A 17,039-nucleotide genomic window follows, 5' to 3' on the forward strand; every position below is an offset into this window, starting at 1 on the left:
AGCATGTTTTCATATGTCTCTTGGCCTTCCTTCTGTCTTCTTTCAAAAAGATTCTATTTAGGTCTGTTGCCCATTTTTTTATTGGGTCATTTATCTTCCTTTTATTAAGTTGTATAAGTTCCCTGTAGATGTTGGAGATTAAACCTTTATCAGTGATAACATTTGCGAAAATGTTCTCCCATACAGTGAGCTTTCTTGTTGTTTTGTTGATGGTTTCTTTTGCTGTTCAAAAGCTTTTTATTTTGATGCAGTCCCATTTGTTTATTTTCTCTTTAGCTTCCATTGCCCTAGGAGTGATATCGGTGAAGAAATTGCTTTGGCATATGTCTGAGATTTCTCTGCCTGTGGATTCCTCTAGTATTATTATGGTTTCCCGTCTTATGTTTAAGTCCTGTATCCATTTTGAGTTAATTTTTGTGTATGGTGTAAGTTGGTGGTCTACTTTCATTTTTTTGCATGTATCCAATTTTCCCAACACCATTTATTGAAGAGACTGTCTTGACTCCATTGTATGTTCATGCCTCCTTTGTCAAATATTAATTGAGCATAGTGGTTTGGGTCGATATCTGGGTTCTCTATTCTATTCCATTGGTCTATATGTCTGTTCTTGTGCCAGTACCAGGCTGTTTTGAGAACAGTGGCTTTGTAGTACAGCTTGAAATCTGGTATTGAGATCCCATCTACTTTGTTCTTCTTTCTTAGGATTGCTGTGGCTATTCGGGGTCTTATTTTATTCCAGATGAATTTTTGGAGAGTTCTTTCTAGGTCCTTGAAATAAGCCGTTGGCGTTTTAATGGAGACTGCATTGAATCTATAGATTGCTTTGGATAGTATGGACATTTTGATGATGTTGATTCTACCAATCCATGAATATGGTATGTTCTTCCAACTGTTTACGTCTTCCTCTATCTCTTTATTCAGTGTCCTGTAGTTTTCCGCTTATAGGTCTTTTACCTCCTTGGTTAAGTTTATTCCTAGGTATCTTAATTTTTTTGGTGCAATGGTAAATGGGATTGCTTTTTTAGTCTCTCTTTCTGTAAGTTCACTATTGGTGTATAGAAATGCCATAGATTTCTTGGCGTTAATTTTGTATCCCACTACATTGCCGAATTCATTTATTAAGTCTATTAGTTTTTTGGTGGAGTCTTTCAGGATTTTTATGTACAATATCATGTCATCAAATAAGGACAGCTTTACTTCGTCTTTTCCAATTTGGATGCCTTTTATTTCTTCTTCTTGTCTAATTGCAATGACTAATACTTCCAGTACTATGTCAAACAGGAGTGGTGAGAGTGGAAATCCCTGTCTTGTTCCTGTTCTTAGGGGAAATGGTTTTAGTTTTTGCCCATTGAGTATGATGTTAGCTGTGGGTTTATCATATATGGCTTTTATTATGTTGAGGTATGATCCTTCTATTCCCACCTTGTTGAGAATTTTTATCAAGAAAGGGTGTTGGATTTTGTCAAATGCTTTTTCTGCATCAACTGATATGACTATGTGATTTTTATCTCTCAATTTTTTTATGTGATGTATCACGTTAATTGATTTGTGGATATTGTACCATCCTTGCATTCCTGGGATAAATCCTACCTGGTCATGGTGTATGATCTTTCTGATATACTGCTGGATCCGATTTGCTAGAATTTTGTTGAGGATTTTGGCATCTATGTTCATGAGGGATATTGGCCTGTAATTCTCTTTCATTGTGTTGTCTTTATCTGGTTTTGGTATTAGGGTGATGCTGGCTTCATAGAAGGAGCTTGGAAGTGTTCTTTCCTCTTGGATTTTTTGGAATAGTCTGAGGAGGATAGGTTTTAGTTCTTCCTTGAATGTTTGGTAAAACTCCCCTGTGAAGCCATCTGGCCCCGGACTTTTGTTTGCCGGAAGCTTTTTGATGACTGCTTCAATTTCTTCCATAGTTAATTCGTCTATTGAGATGTTTAGATTCTCCCTGATTGATTTTTGGAAGGTTATGTTCTTCAAGGAATATGTCCATTTCCTCTAGGTTGTCCAGTTTGTTGGAATAGAGTTGTTCATAGTATTTTTTAACAATCCTTTGTATTTCGTTGGGGTCTATTGTTATTTCTCCTCTTTCATTTCTGATTTTGTTTATTTGGGTCCTCTCTCTTTGCTTCTTGGTGAGCCTGGCTAGAGGTTCAATCAATCTTGTTTATCCTTTCAAAGAACCAGCTCTTGGTTTTGTTGATCTTTTGTATTATTTTTTTGGTCTCAATGTCGTTTATCTCCACTCTGATCTTTATTATTTCCTTCCTTCTGCATACACTGGGCTTTTCTTGTTGCTCTTTTTCTAAGTCTTTGAGTTGTAGGGTTAGGTAATTTATTACCATTGTTTCTTGTTTTTTGCAGTAGGCTTGTAGAGCTATGAACTTCCCTCTCAAGACTGCTTTCGCTGTGTCCCATAGATTTTGGACTGTTGTGTTTTCATTGTCACTTGTTGCCATGATGTTTTTTATTTCTTCTTTGATCTCTCTGGTAACCCAGTCATTGTTTAATAGCATGCTGTTTAGTCTCCATGTGTTTGATTTTTTTGGATTGTTTTTATTGTAGTTGATTTCCAGTTTTATGCCACTGTTATCTGAGAAGATGCTTGATATGATTTCTATCTTCTTGAATTTGAAGAGACTTTGCCTATGACCCAACATATGGTCTATCTTTGAAAATGACCCATGTGCACTTGAGAAGAATGTATATTCTGTGGCTTTGGGGTGAAATGTTCTGAAGATGTCAATTAATTCCATCTGGTCTAGTGAGTCATTTAGGATTGATGTTTCTTTGCTGACTTCTTGTTTAGAGGATTTGTCCAATGGTGATAGTGGGGTATTAAAGTCTCCTACTATGATTTTATTGCTGTCAGTCTCTCCCTTGATATCCTCCAGAAATTTTTTTATGTATTTGGGTGCTCCTATATTGGGTGCATATATGTTTACCAGAGTTATTTCTTCTTGTTGGATTGCTCCCTTTAGTATTAAGGAAGTGGCTTTCCTTATCTCTTAATATGTCCTTCACTTTGAGATCTAATTTGTCAGATCTAAGTATTGCTACCCCAGCTTTTTTTTCATTTCCATTTGCCTGAAAAACCTTTTTCCATCCCTTCACCCTCAGTCTGTGTGTGTCTTCTTTTCTGAGGTGGGTTTCTTGTAGACAGCAGATATATGGGTCGTGTTTTCTTATCCAGTCCATTACCCTATATCTTTTGATTGGGGCATTTAATCCATTTACATTTAAAGTTATTATTGATAGGTGCTTATTTGTTGCCATTTTTATTCTTTACCCTGTGTTCCTTCTTTGCTTCCTATTTCCTTTTTTTTTTTTTTTTTTTTTTTTTTTTTTTACAACAGACCCTTTAGCATTTCTTGCATTGCTCATTTGGTGATAATAAATTCCTTTAGTCCTTTTTTTTCTGTGAAGCTCCTGTTTTCACCTTCAATTTTGATTGATAACCTTGCTGGGTACAGTATTCTTGGATTCAGACCCTTCCTTTGCATGACTTTGTATATTTCATTCCATTCCCTTCTGGCCTGATGAGTTTCTGTTGAGAAATCAGTTGCTAGTCTGATGGGGGTTCCTTTGTAGGTAACTTTCTGTCTCTCTGGCCGCTTTTAAGATTCTCACTTTGTCGTTGGTGTTTGCCAATTTAATTATAATGTGCCTTGGCATCGGTCTTTTGGGTTTCATTTTGCTTGGGACTCTGTGAGTTTCTTGGATTTGTGTGGGTTTTTTCTTTTCTATATCAGGGAAGTTTTCTGTCATTATTTCTTCAAACAGGTTTTCTATTCCTTGCTCAGTTTCCTCTCCTTCTGTAACCCCTATTATGCGGATGTTGTTTTGTTTCATGTTGTCCCAAAGTTCCCTTAGGCTCTCCTGCTTTTTAATTTTTTTTTCTAGATGCTGCTCTACTTGGGTATTTTTTCCTACCTTGTCTTCTAGCTCACTGATGTGGTCCTCTGCTTCTTCTAGTCTACTCTTGATGCTTTCTATTGAGTTCTTTACAGCAGCGATGTCATTTTTCATTTCTTCTTGGTTCTTCATTTCCTCTTGGTTCTTACGCATATTGTCGAATTTGTCTTCCATTCTTTTCAGCCACCTTATGACCATTTCTCTGAATTCTTTCTCTGGCAGGTTGCTTGCCTCCATTTTGTTTACTTCCTTTTCTGGTGATGCCTGCTTTTCTTTCATATGTAGGCTGTTTCTTTGTCTCCCCATGGTCTCTCTTCTCCGGGTGTCTAGTTATGTAGTTCTCTCTCTCCTTATCCCAGGCGAAATCTGACCTTTCCGTGGTGGAGTGTAGAGCTCTTCTATATCTGCGTATTTGCACCAATTGGGGACCGTTGCTCTGGGGTTCGCAGCTGTTCGGTGGGTGCCACAGTTGTAGATTTTCAGGCTTCCGATAACATCCACTTTCCCCTTCAAGATGGTGCAGTCTCTGCATCCGATCTGGTTGCTCCGGGAGTGAACCCAGCAGCAGTGGGGGCTGCCCGGTCAGGGGAGCCCTGTCCAGCAGTCCCCCACTGTCCCCTGGAGTATAGCTGTCCCTCAACTCACCAACAAACACTCCCTGTGTGACCCTCAGCTGTTCTTTCTTTCTGCTCTGGGACAAGGCTCGGGACACATCTGTCTATTCCGCCGCCATTTTTTCCTCTCTCTCTTTTTTTTTAATATGCTTTATAAATATTGATTTTTGAGAAGGGAGGGGGGAGAGAAACATCCATGGGCTGCCTCCTGCATGCCCCCTACTGGGGATCAAGCCTGCATGTGCCCTGAATGGGAATTGAATTGTGACCTCCTAGTTCAGCCATGGGCAAACTACGGCCCGCGGGCTGGATCTGGCCCGTTCGGCTGTTGTATCCGGCCCGCGGAGCCAAAAGAGCGGAGGGTTCTCTTGCTCTCCCCTCCGCTCCTTCACCAGCAGCAGTGTTAACATGGCAACGTCGGGAAACAACGGCCGCAGCTCCTTCTTCTGAGTGGGCGGATTTATATCTAAATGTAATTCTTCAACAACCTCTCAATCTTCCAGAGGCTCCTTGTAATGCCCGCGGATGCGTCTCCCGACATCACCCTGGGAATGCATAGACACGTTATCGTGGTGATGTAGGAAGACACGCCCCTGGAGAGCACAGTATCAGAGCACAGTTTGAAATGAATAAAACTATTGAAATAAAAAAAAGACCGTACCCTTTTATGTAATGATGTTTACTTTGAATTTATATTAGTTCACACAAACATTAAAAAAAAGACCGTACCCTTTTATGTAATGATGTTTACTTTGAATTTATATTAGTTCACACAAACACTCCATCCATGCTTTTGTTCCGGCCCTCCGGTCCAGTTTAAGAACCCATTGTGGCCCTCAAGTCAAAAAGTTTGCCCACCCCTGTCCTAGTTCATAGGTCAGTGCTCAACCACTGAGCAACACTGGCCAGGCCAAACCCTACACTCTTACACAGTGAAGTATTGTAGAGCATCAAGTAGACCATAAATTAGTGTATGAGCATAAGGCGTTGACACAAACATAGGCATCTCTTTGTCTGCCTGCAATCCCTGCTCTATCATTCACGTTGTTTACTAATATGTTAGAGGAAACATGCTACACTCTTTCAAAAATTTCTGTTAGATTGTTTACAGATGACTTGGGTCCAGATTTTATAAATTCTTTTCTATCAAAAGAAAATGCCCTCCAGAAAGCAATACATCTTTTCTAATTCTCCATAATGTTTCTATTGCATAGATTTTATGACACCAACAGTATGTCTTTGATGTTAACCTGGGACTTAATTTGTGGATAGCAGTACCTACATGACATATTTATTTTTAAATATTGTAAAATGTTACATTTTATGTAATTTTCTTTCCCATAGGTTCATTCCTTTAGCAACATTAAGCATTTTGATAGTAAGCCTTCATCTTTTTTCTTTTATGTTGCCTACAACTAGCATATCTTTGGTAATCATAAATACTCATTTATCTATTGAGACCTTACATTGTAGACCTGGGGAATATTAAGAGTCAGTTTCTCTACTCAGAATCTCAGAACAAGTAGGAGAAATACATGTTCTTAAGAGCTTTATTGAGATGTAAATCACATACCATAAAAATCACTCGTGTACAATTCAGTGGTTTTTAGTGTATTTACAGAACTGTGCAGCCATCACCATAATCTAATTTTAGAACATTCTCATCACTTTGAAAATAAATCTTGTACCCATTAGCAGTCATTGTTCAATACCACTCCCCAGCCAAGGCAACTACTAATCTATTTTCTGTCTATATATAGTGTTAGCCTGTTCCACACTTTTCATTTAAATGGAATAATGTAATGTGTGGCTATTTGTGACTGATTTCTGTCACTTTGCATAATGATTGCATGGGTTTTCCATATTGTAACATGTATCAGAACTATATTTGGTATCTCATTGTATAGATTAACGCATTGTACTTATTCATTCATCACTTGATGAATATTTGGGTTCTTTCTACCTTTTGACTATTATGAGTAATGGTGCCATTAGCATTCATGTATAAATCATTATGAAATGTATGTTTTCATTTTTCTTAGGTACATACCATGTAGGAGTGGAATATGCTGGGTCATATCATAACTCCATGCATAACATTTTGAGAAACTGCCAAATTACTTTTCAAAGTGGTCATACCATTGTACATGCCCATCAGCAGTGTATGAAGGTTCCAGTTTCTTTACATGTTGTAAACACTTATTAGACGTTGTATTTTTTTGTGGTTTGGGGAAATATTTGTTAAAGAATTACATATAGTGCAAAGTACTACAGAAAGTAGGTACAGAATGTTGGCATAAAGGATGGAATTGTTAAAACAAAACAGGAAAGGTTTTATGCTAGAAATAATGGAGTCTTGGATCTTGGAAACAAAGGACATCCGTAGGTTGACATTGGAAACAAAGAACACTGTATTGAGGCATGTCCAATATTAGTGAGGCATGATAATACCCATCAATTTTAGAAAACATGAGTAGTCTGGCAAAGCTGGTACAGTGATTTTCAAATTGCAGATAGATCATGAAATCAATTCTATGGATTTTAAAAGCATTTAAAAATGCTTTTTAAAAAATGAAATTATATTGACCATAAAATATAATTTTTGCACATAGTAAGGATAAACATTACTTAGTTCCTGTGATTTAAAACAAAAAGATGTGAAAATGTTTCTTTAAAGTGTGTACACTAGAATTATCAAGTAGTTGAATAGAACGTCAAGAAACTTTTTATTGACTCTCTGTGTAGTGTGTGACACAGGTATGAATGCTTAAAGCTCTAGGATTATAACAATAGTAGATGCACGAAATTCATGCAAGGGGCTCGCAGCCACAGCGGCTTGTCTCAGCCCTCGCAGCCCCGGCTTCGTCCGGAAGGTCATCCAGAAGGTCGTTTGGCTGTTGGGTCTAATTAGCATATTACGCTTTTATTATTATATATTTTTTAGTCACTGATGTTTTTTAAAGCTCAGTAGATCACTTGTTAAACTAAGTACATCAGTGTTTCTCAAACTTGTCCCATTGTTGCTTCCCTACAGGGATTTTAATTTAATTTATATAAATCAATTAATTTAATTTGAATTTAACTTCTAAATAAAATTACTAAATAATTAAGATTTTGTCTGGTAGGGTTAAGCTTTGATTGGTCACAAATTTGTAATACCTACAATTTTTGTCCCCCACTCCAGCGCTTATTTTAACCCCCTTGGGTATAACGTTACCCTCATTAAGAATATGTGATCTAGCTTATTCCAGTTGTGTTTAAAATTAGAAGACTTAGAATTTCCACTTCAACCCATGAAGAAGTAACTGCTGTAGGACTTGCTTTTCTGATAAATAATTAGAACACTGGGAAAAATGATAAGAAACAACTGTCTTCATGATTTCCTCAAAAAAATTTTGGACCCAGCAATCCCACTTCTGGCAATAGATCCCAAGAATCCCCACAGCAGGACAGTAGGAAAATTGCTCTCCTCGCCCCATGAAAACAACCTGTTATCTTTGTTCTCTCTGGATTGTTCTGAAGGAAAAATGGTTTGCTAAGTTAAAGCCGCCTATCACATACCAAGGCGCCTTAATTCGCTCAACAAGGAGGCTCTCTGGAGTGACATCTCCAGCTGCAGCCATCTTCTAATTAAGTTTATAATCATTTGTCAGGCCTGTTAAGTTTTGCAGTGGCCAAGCTAGTGAAGACATTTCTGAGATCAGCAGTTCTCAAGTCTGTGATGGTAGACTAGTCTCTGCTCTTCCCTGGGCGTGTCTTGTTGCTAGAGAAAGGAAGCTCCAGTGGTCTCCAGCTGTCCCTTCCTCTACCAAGTAGCCACTGCTTAGAAAGCCAGTGTGGCTTCTGCCAATTGCTAAGAGTGTACATTCTAATTGTAAACCCAAGAACTGGACAAACAATGCACGGTGATATTTTAGATTTCTTCTTAGGTATTTGATGTTATCTGATGCAATGATATGTGGGATTGTTTTTAAATTTCACTTTCTAATTGCTCATTGTGTGTGTGTGTGTGTTTTCACACTGCTCTCATATCTAGTGACGTTGCTCAATTTGCTTCTAACTCTAATTTATCTCTAAAATTATTTTGGTATTTCTATATCACAGTTATCACCTGAGAGTAATGGGTTTTATTTATTTCTTTCCAATTCTTTTGCATCATCGTTTTCTCACCTTATTGCACTAGCACCTCCAGTACATTGTTAAGTTGAAGTGTTGATAACAGGCATTGTTGCCTTATTCCCTACCTCAGAAGTAAAGCTTTCAGCATTTATTTCAGCATTAAAAGTGATGTTTACTGTAGGACTTTCAAAGATACCCATTCTGAGATAAAGGAAATTGGCTTCTATTCCCAGTTTGTGCAGATATTTTTGTCATGAAAGGATAATAACTTTTATCAAGTGCTCTTTTATTCAGTACAATTAAAAGAGCATTTAATAATTTTTACCTTTATTGTTTCAATGTAATTAATTTTCTAATGTTAAATCCACCTTACATTTATAGAATAACTCTATATTCTTAGTATAAACCAAGTTGGTTGGGATGTGGTACCCTGTTTATATGACTCTGGCTTTAGTTTGTTAATATTTTGTATAGGATTTTTATATCTATGTTTACAAGATAGATTGGCTTATTTTTTATAAGATATTTTATCAGGCCCTGGTATCAGGACAGTAGGTTATGCTGGTGTTAAGGTTAAATAATTTCAGAAATATTTTCTCTCTTTCATATTATCTGCAATGTTTTGTATAAGATTCATGTTTTTTACTTCCTTAAATGGTAAATTCACCAGTGAAGCCATCTGGGTCTGGAGTTGTCTTTGTTAGGCAGGTTTTAAAGTATGCATTCAATTTCTGTAAGAGATATAATAATATATAATTTTCCTGCTGCTTCATGAGTTTGTTTTGATAGGTTATGTTTCCCTAGGAATTTGTCTGTATCATCTGATTTTCAAATTTATTTTCAGAAAGTATGAAGGTGTCTTTTTTATAGAGATATTTAAAAACCATTCGCAAAATTAACAAAAGTTGGAAAAATATTAGAGTCCCTTTTACCCTCTTGAACCATTTGACAATAAGTGGCCCATTGACTGGCTGCTTTATCACCCCAAATACTTTAGTGTATGTTTTCTACAAACAAGAGTATTCTCCTAAATACCCACTATATAACCATCAAAATTAAGTTACTAATATTGATATATTATGATATCTAATCCTCAGAACCCATTCATGGTCAAGAGCTCTCCAAATAATGTCCATTATAGCAAAAGGGTCTTGTTCAAAATCATGCTGTGTATTTTGTTGTCACGCCTCCTTAGTCTCCTTCATCTAGAACAGGTCCTCAGTCATTGGTTTTTGAAGATTGCAGGCATTTCCCTTTTAGAATGTCTAAGTTTGGCTGACATTTTTCATGGTTAGATTCGGGTTGTGCATCCTGAGCTAGAATGCCACAGAGTGGTGCTGTATTCCTCTCACTGCATCTTATGAGGTGACGCACAATTTTGATTTGTCCCATTACTCATAATGTTCACTTCGATCTCTCCGTTAGGGAGGTGGATCTACTAGGCCTCTCATTGTAAAGTTGCTCTCATTAAATTAAGTACTTTGTCAGAAGGTCCTTTGACACTATGTCCGTAACCTGTTCCTTAAAGTTCTTCAAATATTTAATCTAGATGGACTCATGGCTTTCCTCCTTCCCTCAATGTGTTGTAAGTAGTTACTAAAATTATTTATTTTGAAACTCAGATTGTTAGTGGGATTTGGTCAGTGCTAACCCCTGCAAGCTGGCTTCTTTGTCCTGTGAATGGGTCCCCATCGTTCTTTGAGTATGTCCCTACTCTAAACAATAAGCTTTTCTAAGTCTGTCTCGTGCTTTTCCTTTCTCAGCCATTTCTGGAATTAGCCATTTCTTCATGGAGTTCTGGTTCCTTTTAGTGAAGAATAGATTTAGAAGCCAAGATCTGGGCAGTAGGTATGCTCACTGCTGTTGAAATATTGTTCTTAAATCCCCCAGTGGACAGAGCTAGGGTAGTCTGAAATGTGTGTGTGTGTATACATACAAATTATATGAATATTTACACTATATTTGCTTCTACCTATTATTTAAAAGCCGAGTTCATACTGAGATCTTCAATTCTAACTCAACACCATGGAGTTTGCTCTAGTTTTTTTCTCCCTTTCCATATTTGTAACTCCCTTCTCTAATAATGGAAGCCAAAATATATACATATTTTTGGTTAATTCCCCTCTCTGTATGCACGTCCCCTCACGTCATTTGGGTTCTGAGATCCCATGCAGACTTTCCCACTTGTGCATGTCCTCGGGACTCTGGGAATGTCATGACACCCAGGCCGGTTGGCCCCACAGGGAATGTTCTCATCACTCCACCTAAGCTCCAACTTCCTGTTTGAGGCCTGACTCAGGCTCCAGGACTCCCCCTTCTCCCCTCACACAGCTGCCTTCCTCACCCCACCTGGGCCCTCACGCCACAATCCAGGCCACCATCACACATGGACACCCTCCCCCTCCCACTTAAGCCTGCCTCCTTCACCAGGCATGTACGCCTGTGTAGATCCTCTTCCTGGGCTTTGACAACCCACACTAGTCTCTTCTCCACGGTTCTGATCCTACTTGGGCAGTGACTCCACTCGCAGGGTTGCTTCCTTCGCTCAGCGCTCAGCGTAGACACACTCCCCCCCCCGCCCCCCTCCCCATTGAGCTTGTTGCCCCAGGCTGGCTGCCCCCCTCTGTGGGGAACCTTCTTTCCCTGCTGAGGGCTGGCTTCTGCGCTGGGCTTCCCCACCCAGCCTGGGCTCCATGTGCAGCGCTGGGTAGGGCTACCTATGTGTGCACGCCCTCGGTATCCTATTTGAGCTTTGACATGGCATTTGAAATGATGTCCTATTTTTATTCTAGATACTAGTAATTTATGCCATCTCTCTTTTTCTTCCTGATCAGGCTCTTGCAGTAGTTTGTCAGTTTTATGAGTGTTCTCAAAGAATTCTTTTGTGCTTTGCTGATGCTTTCTATCAAAAGCATGTTTTCTATTTGACTTCTGCTGCATATTCATTTTTTTCTACTTTCTTTTGTGACTTCTGTGATCCATGGGTTATTTAACAGTATGTTTTAATTTCTAGTTATTTTGTCTACATTTCTATCCATTTCTAAAGTTCGATTTCTGTTTCTCATTTCTAGTTTAAGTCTACTGTGGTCAGAAAACATCCTGTTTATGTTCCAGTTCTGTGAAATGTGTTGAGCCTTAGTTTGTGACCCATAAATTCTATAATCAACTTTGGCAAGTTCCCAGAGACGCCTGCGAAGTGCATTCTCCAGGTCTTGGATGGCCACCCTCTTCTAGAGCTGCAGTTGGGAACCACCGGTCACTGTGGACATGCATGCAGTGTTTTTCTCGAGGGTTGGAGGTCACCTTGTCTTGTTTCATAGGTGCTCTACCATCCGTAGGGAGCAAATTTAAATGCTTAATATGTACCCATGCATGAACCCTTATATGGACATGTTATTTCCACAAAACAGTGCATGAAATTAGGTATTTGGTGTCTCATTGTCCCACCAGGAATTTCTTCATAAGGTTGGATGTTCACAGTGTGATATAACAACTATAATGTACATTGTTATTTTGTCAAACAATTGTTTTAAAGTTTTCCAATACCAATTAAGTTTAAGCCCACTCTTAGTTGTTATATTACACTGTGTAGACAATATGACATCGTTGTCTATTTGAGAAAAAAGGCATTCCTGCAAAAGTTTTAAAAAAGGAGAAATCCTGCCGAAACCGGTTTGGCTCAGTGGATAGAGCGTCGGCCTGCGGACTGAGGGGTCCCGGGTTCGATTCCGGTCAAGGGCATGTGCCTTGGTTGCGGGCACATCCCCAGTGGGAGGTGTGCAGGAGGCAGCTGATCGATGTTTCTCTCTCATCGATGTTTCTAGCTCTCTATCCCTCTCCCTTCCTCTCTGTAAAATATCAATAAAATATATTTAAAAAAAAAAAAAGGAGAAATCCTAATATAACTATTTTTTTAAATGAAATTCCTATTCCACATACATTTGGGCATTTTTTTACTTGAAAAGTAAAGAGTAAAGGGAGGTATTTTCAAAACGTTGAGGATTTTTATAATTTATAATTATATATTTATTCATTCCAATATATGTAGTATGTCATTTGTATATTCCAAAACAATTTGCGTATTCCAGTTCACAGCTTTAAAATCGTTTCTCTCAAATCCAGAAACAGTGGTGAGGTCTACCCACGGAGCCTACTTAGCATCTTTAAATACCACTGGCCCTCCTTGGGGTAACTCGTCTGGAGCACAGGTGCACTAAGTCTGAACAAGAGCCAGGTGACGGGGCTCAGCTGTAGACATACCCTGGCTGGCAGGCAGCTAGAGAGCTACCTGATATAAAACATAAATAAACCAAAGGAAGTAAGTGTAACATTATCACCAGACAGAAGTTATGTTGTGCTGCTCACATCAAAAGGAAGTTCAGAGGATTATTAGAGTGCAACAGCTAGGGAGGAAAGAAGATTAGTACAAACTGTCTTTTTTTTCAGGGTCCCTTTTGAGAAGGAGATCCATAGTCCATTAGAAGAAGAACGGAGCAGTATTTACATGTAACACCTGATGTTGCATTCAGGGTTTATCTACACAGACTTAGCTGTTCGGAAATTGTAAACTGAACCCTGTCTCCTTACGCACCCCCTCCTGCTCCCACGTCTATCCTGTTCACAGGCCTGTCCTCGGTCATTGAGATACACCATGGAGGTAAAAACTCAAAGGATTGTTTAAGAGTGAAGGAAAAGCGGTTGCACATTAACTGCTGGAGGCAGAGATGCCTGCCGAGGACAAGGTGGAGCGGCGTTAGATGGAGTACAGCCCCGGGCTGCAGGCTGCGTGGGCCAGGGCCTGGTCTCCGAAGATGACGATGGAGGTGGAATGGGAGGGAATGCAGCCTTCACCCCGCCTTTGCTGATCGATGGGGCCTTGACTCCCAGGGCACCTCTTGTCAGGATTCGGATCTAGGGTAGACATGGAAGAATAGTTTCTGATGCTTTGAACTGAATGCTAGTGTAATAAGTTCATCTCAGTAATTGAGGAAAATAAATGAAGTTTTTATGTGTGTTTTACCTACAATATTTTTACCTGCTATGGCCAGAGAGAACACAGATCATAAGGAAGTCTGATGCTTCAGGTTTGTTCTGAAAGAAAGAACTAGGTAAGCTATTTCACGAATATTTATCACTCCCATTTTTATGCTATATAACTGGCTCTCTCTAGTATTTGAGAGTATATTTTATTTTTTTCCTAATACCACTGTGCAGGAGGAGAGAGTGGGAAATCCGATTAGCTTACTTCTGCATCTGAACTAGTGAAGCATAAAATTTTCAATCAGTTTTTTTTAATTTATTTGCAATGATTGTGGACTGTGCTGCGTGTTGAGGATACTTGGAAACAGTGACCAGATTCTTACTCATTATCAGGAAACTGCATTCAGAGAATGAGAAGAACACCCCCACTGGACGAACTGCAGCCCCCGCCATATCAGGATGACAGCGGGTCTCCCCACCTCTCATGTACACCCTCAGAAATTGGGGACAGTAAATGTGAATTTTCCCACTGCAGCAACAGCCCAAGACGCTCATATAACAAGTGCCCGAGTGAAGGAAGCACGGGTCACGAAATAGAAAGCTTTCATAATAAAGGATATGAAGAAGATGTTCCCAGTGACAGCACTGCCGTCCTGAGCCCTGAAGTAAGTAAAAGCACACAGAATTTTTAGAGTGAATGTTATTGGAAGACTAACAGTCCTGTGCTTCTCCTCTTGGTAAGAAGAAGGTCTTACCACTTTGTGGCTTATTGTGCCAGTTTCTAGCCTCGATCTAATCTTTAAGCAGTGGACTTACCGGGGGTGTCTCAACCATTCTGCAGTTCCCCCCCTCCCCCCCCCCCGAAGATGGATAGCTGAAAATGAGAGCAATACATAAAATATTGAAAAATTAACTTCCCCCAGGTTTCAACCTCAAGATAGATTTAAAAAAAAAAACATTCTGGAAGTATTTGTCTGTTTGTTTCATAATGAGTGAGGTTTCTATTTATGTTTGTATCTTTTAAAAATTTATTTTATTTGGGATATTTTTATATTGGGAGGCTGCCCATTAATATTTTACAAAATAATGCTTTTGCATTTTCCTATCATAGACTATGGAAGAGATAAGTCATGCTCAGCTTCACTAATGAAATTTGAACTCATGGCATCAGTTGGTTGTGTTTTAAGTTATTTCCTCTCTTGGAGCAAAAATGTGAAAATTAACACCAAAAATAGGGGTGTTACACATTTGAAGTCTTTACATGTTCTAGAAAGTTTTTAAAAATATTTCTGTAAAGTTAAAAATTATAAAGGTCATCTAGAGGGTTTCATAAGGTAGTATTTACTTTTAAATTTCTTTTTTAGATTTGCAAGTTTTTACAACTTCTGTCCTAGACAACATTTTGTAGAACTGTAGTGTGTCATTGTTCTTACTAGCTGAATTTGCCTCCACTGCCAAATGTTCAGATATAAAACCAGAAGTAAGAGGATCCAGATGAGGTAGGTTCCACACTCAGGTCAGGATGCCAGCAGGCACAGTGGCAGGGCCACACGATGTGAATCCTGGCATGTGTAATGCCCGTTTGTCCCGTCTCACTGTTTCTGCTCCATCCGTATCCCCAGTTACGGTGTGGCAGCAAGGACAAGAGCTGAACTAGGAGCAGGGGTGCCAAGAGCCAGAAACACATATCGTATTTTATGGGAGCAGTGCAGGGGCAAGTAGTCCTGGTCACCAGTGAAACTTGCCCGTTAGCCTAACAAATAGGTATAGGCTTTACCTGCATTTCTTGACTAGAACACATGGGTGGCAGAGCTGTGAGCCCAGAGTGACATGATCATGGCTTGGGGCTTCCCATCCCTTTTAATAAGTAATATTCACTTGTTCTATCGTATTTTTCTGTCTATCTTACAAGTTACTAACTTAGTGACTATATTTACTACATCTTCAGAATTCTTCCTGTCTCTCTAAACCTGCTTCATTATTTATTATCTGTAATTAATAAGCTGGTGACTTCTGCCCATATTTCAGAAGCTACTAACTTGCTATCTGTGTTAACACTTCTGACCAGTCTCCTATGGTAGAATTGACTATATTCAAGTAGAGCAAATATTTACATAAATATTTATATGCTAATAACCTCTGGTAATATAAAGTTCGCTCTCGTATTTTTTAAGTTTATTTTACTTCCCATCCCTTTAATACAGTGGTTCTCAACCTTTCTAATGCCGCGACCCTTTAATACAGGTCCTCATGTTGTGGTGACCCCCAACCATAAAATTATTTTCGTTGCTACTTCATAACTGTAATTTTGCTACTGTTATGAATCATAATGTAAATATCTGCGTTTTCCAATGGTCTTAGGCTCTACAGCAGCAGTTCTCAACCTGTGGGCCTCTAGCAGGGTCGCCTAAGACCATCAGAAAACACAGATATTTACATTACGATTCATAACAGTAGCAAAATTATAGTTATGAAGTAGCAACGAAAATAATTTTATGGTTGGGGGTCACCACAACATGAGGAACTGTATGAAAGGGTCGCGGCATTAGAAAGGTTGAGAACCACTGCTTTAATACATAGTAAGAAATACAAATCTTGACTTAATTCAGGATGTGGCTGCCTTAGAGCCTCTCCACACACACTGCTGAGCTGGGAAAGGGGTGAGGGTTCAGAAGAGCCCTGGCAAGGGGCTCAGACTCCACTAATGTCTTCTTGCTGGTGGACACTGTTCACAGCTTTAAGATACCTTGAGTGGGAGGGTTATTTTCTGATTTGCAGAATACACCTATGAGCTTAATCTGTGACGGTCATGAGAATTGTTAGAATGGACCAAGAGAAACAAAATTCAGAAATAGCTATCTAGAACCTTAAAAAAAATTTATTGCCCTGAAAATAGCTGTCATGACACTGTTTTAATTATCTTTATTTACCATTATGAAGTGGCATGCATTAAAACATTTTGCTGTAAACTGTAATTTTTTTTACAGAGCAAGAATATGTTTATTCTGATTGAATTATATTGTATAAAAAACAGTTCTTCTAGGAGACTTTGTCCCTCCCCGCCAAGTATTGTTCTTAATTTGTCATCTTCTTTTCCATACATGTTACCAAGGGGGTCATAGTACATAGACATATAATATTTATAAAGTCAAAAACATGTATGTATTTGGTTCACTACTGCATCCTTCCCACCTAAACTAGAGCTTGGCACATAGTAGGTCTAATAGTTAGGATCTGTATTAAGCTGTTATAACAGAGTCAAATGACGTGAATAAAACTCACAGAAGATTGTCTTTCACTTACCAGGGTGAGTAGGTGGCTTTGCTCAGGGGCCCAGTTCCTTCTTTTTGGTCACTGTCATCCATAGGGTGCTGTCCAAGTCCCCGTGGTCCATACGGATCCACACAT

The 17,039-nt window shown here is 38.9% G+C and overlaps 1 protein-coding gene across 1 annotated transcript in view; it reads left to right on the plus strand.

Moving 5' to 3' along the window:
* Window positions 1–17,039, plus strand: part of SYT14 (synaptotagmin 14) — a 155,382-nt gene that overhangs the window by 96,829 nt on the left and 41,514 nt on the right. Inside the window, exon 5 of the mRNA XM_080647749.1 lies at window positions 14,025–14,296. Coding sequence (XP_080503875.1) covers window positions 14,025–14,296 — 272 coding nt within the window. The remainder of the gene's footprint in view (window positions 1–14,024; window positions 14,297–17,039) is intronic.

Source organism: Plecotus auritus (genome assembly GCF_963455305.1).
Source record: "Plecotus auritus genome assembly, chromosome: 12".
Lineage (NCBI taxonomy): Eukaryota > Metazoa > Chordata > Mammalia > Chiroptera > Vespertilionidae > Plecotus > Plecotus auritus.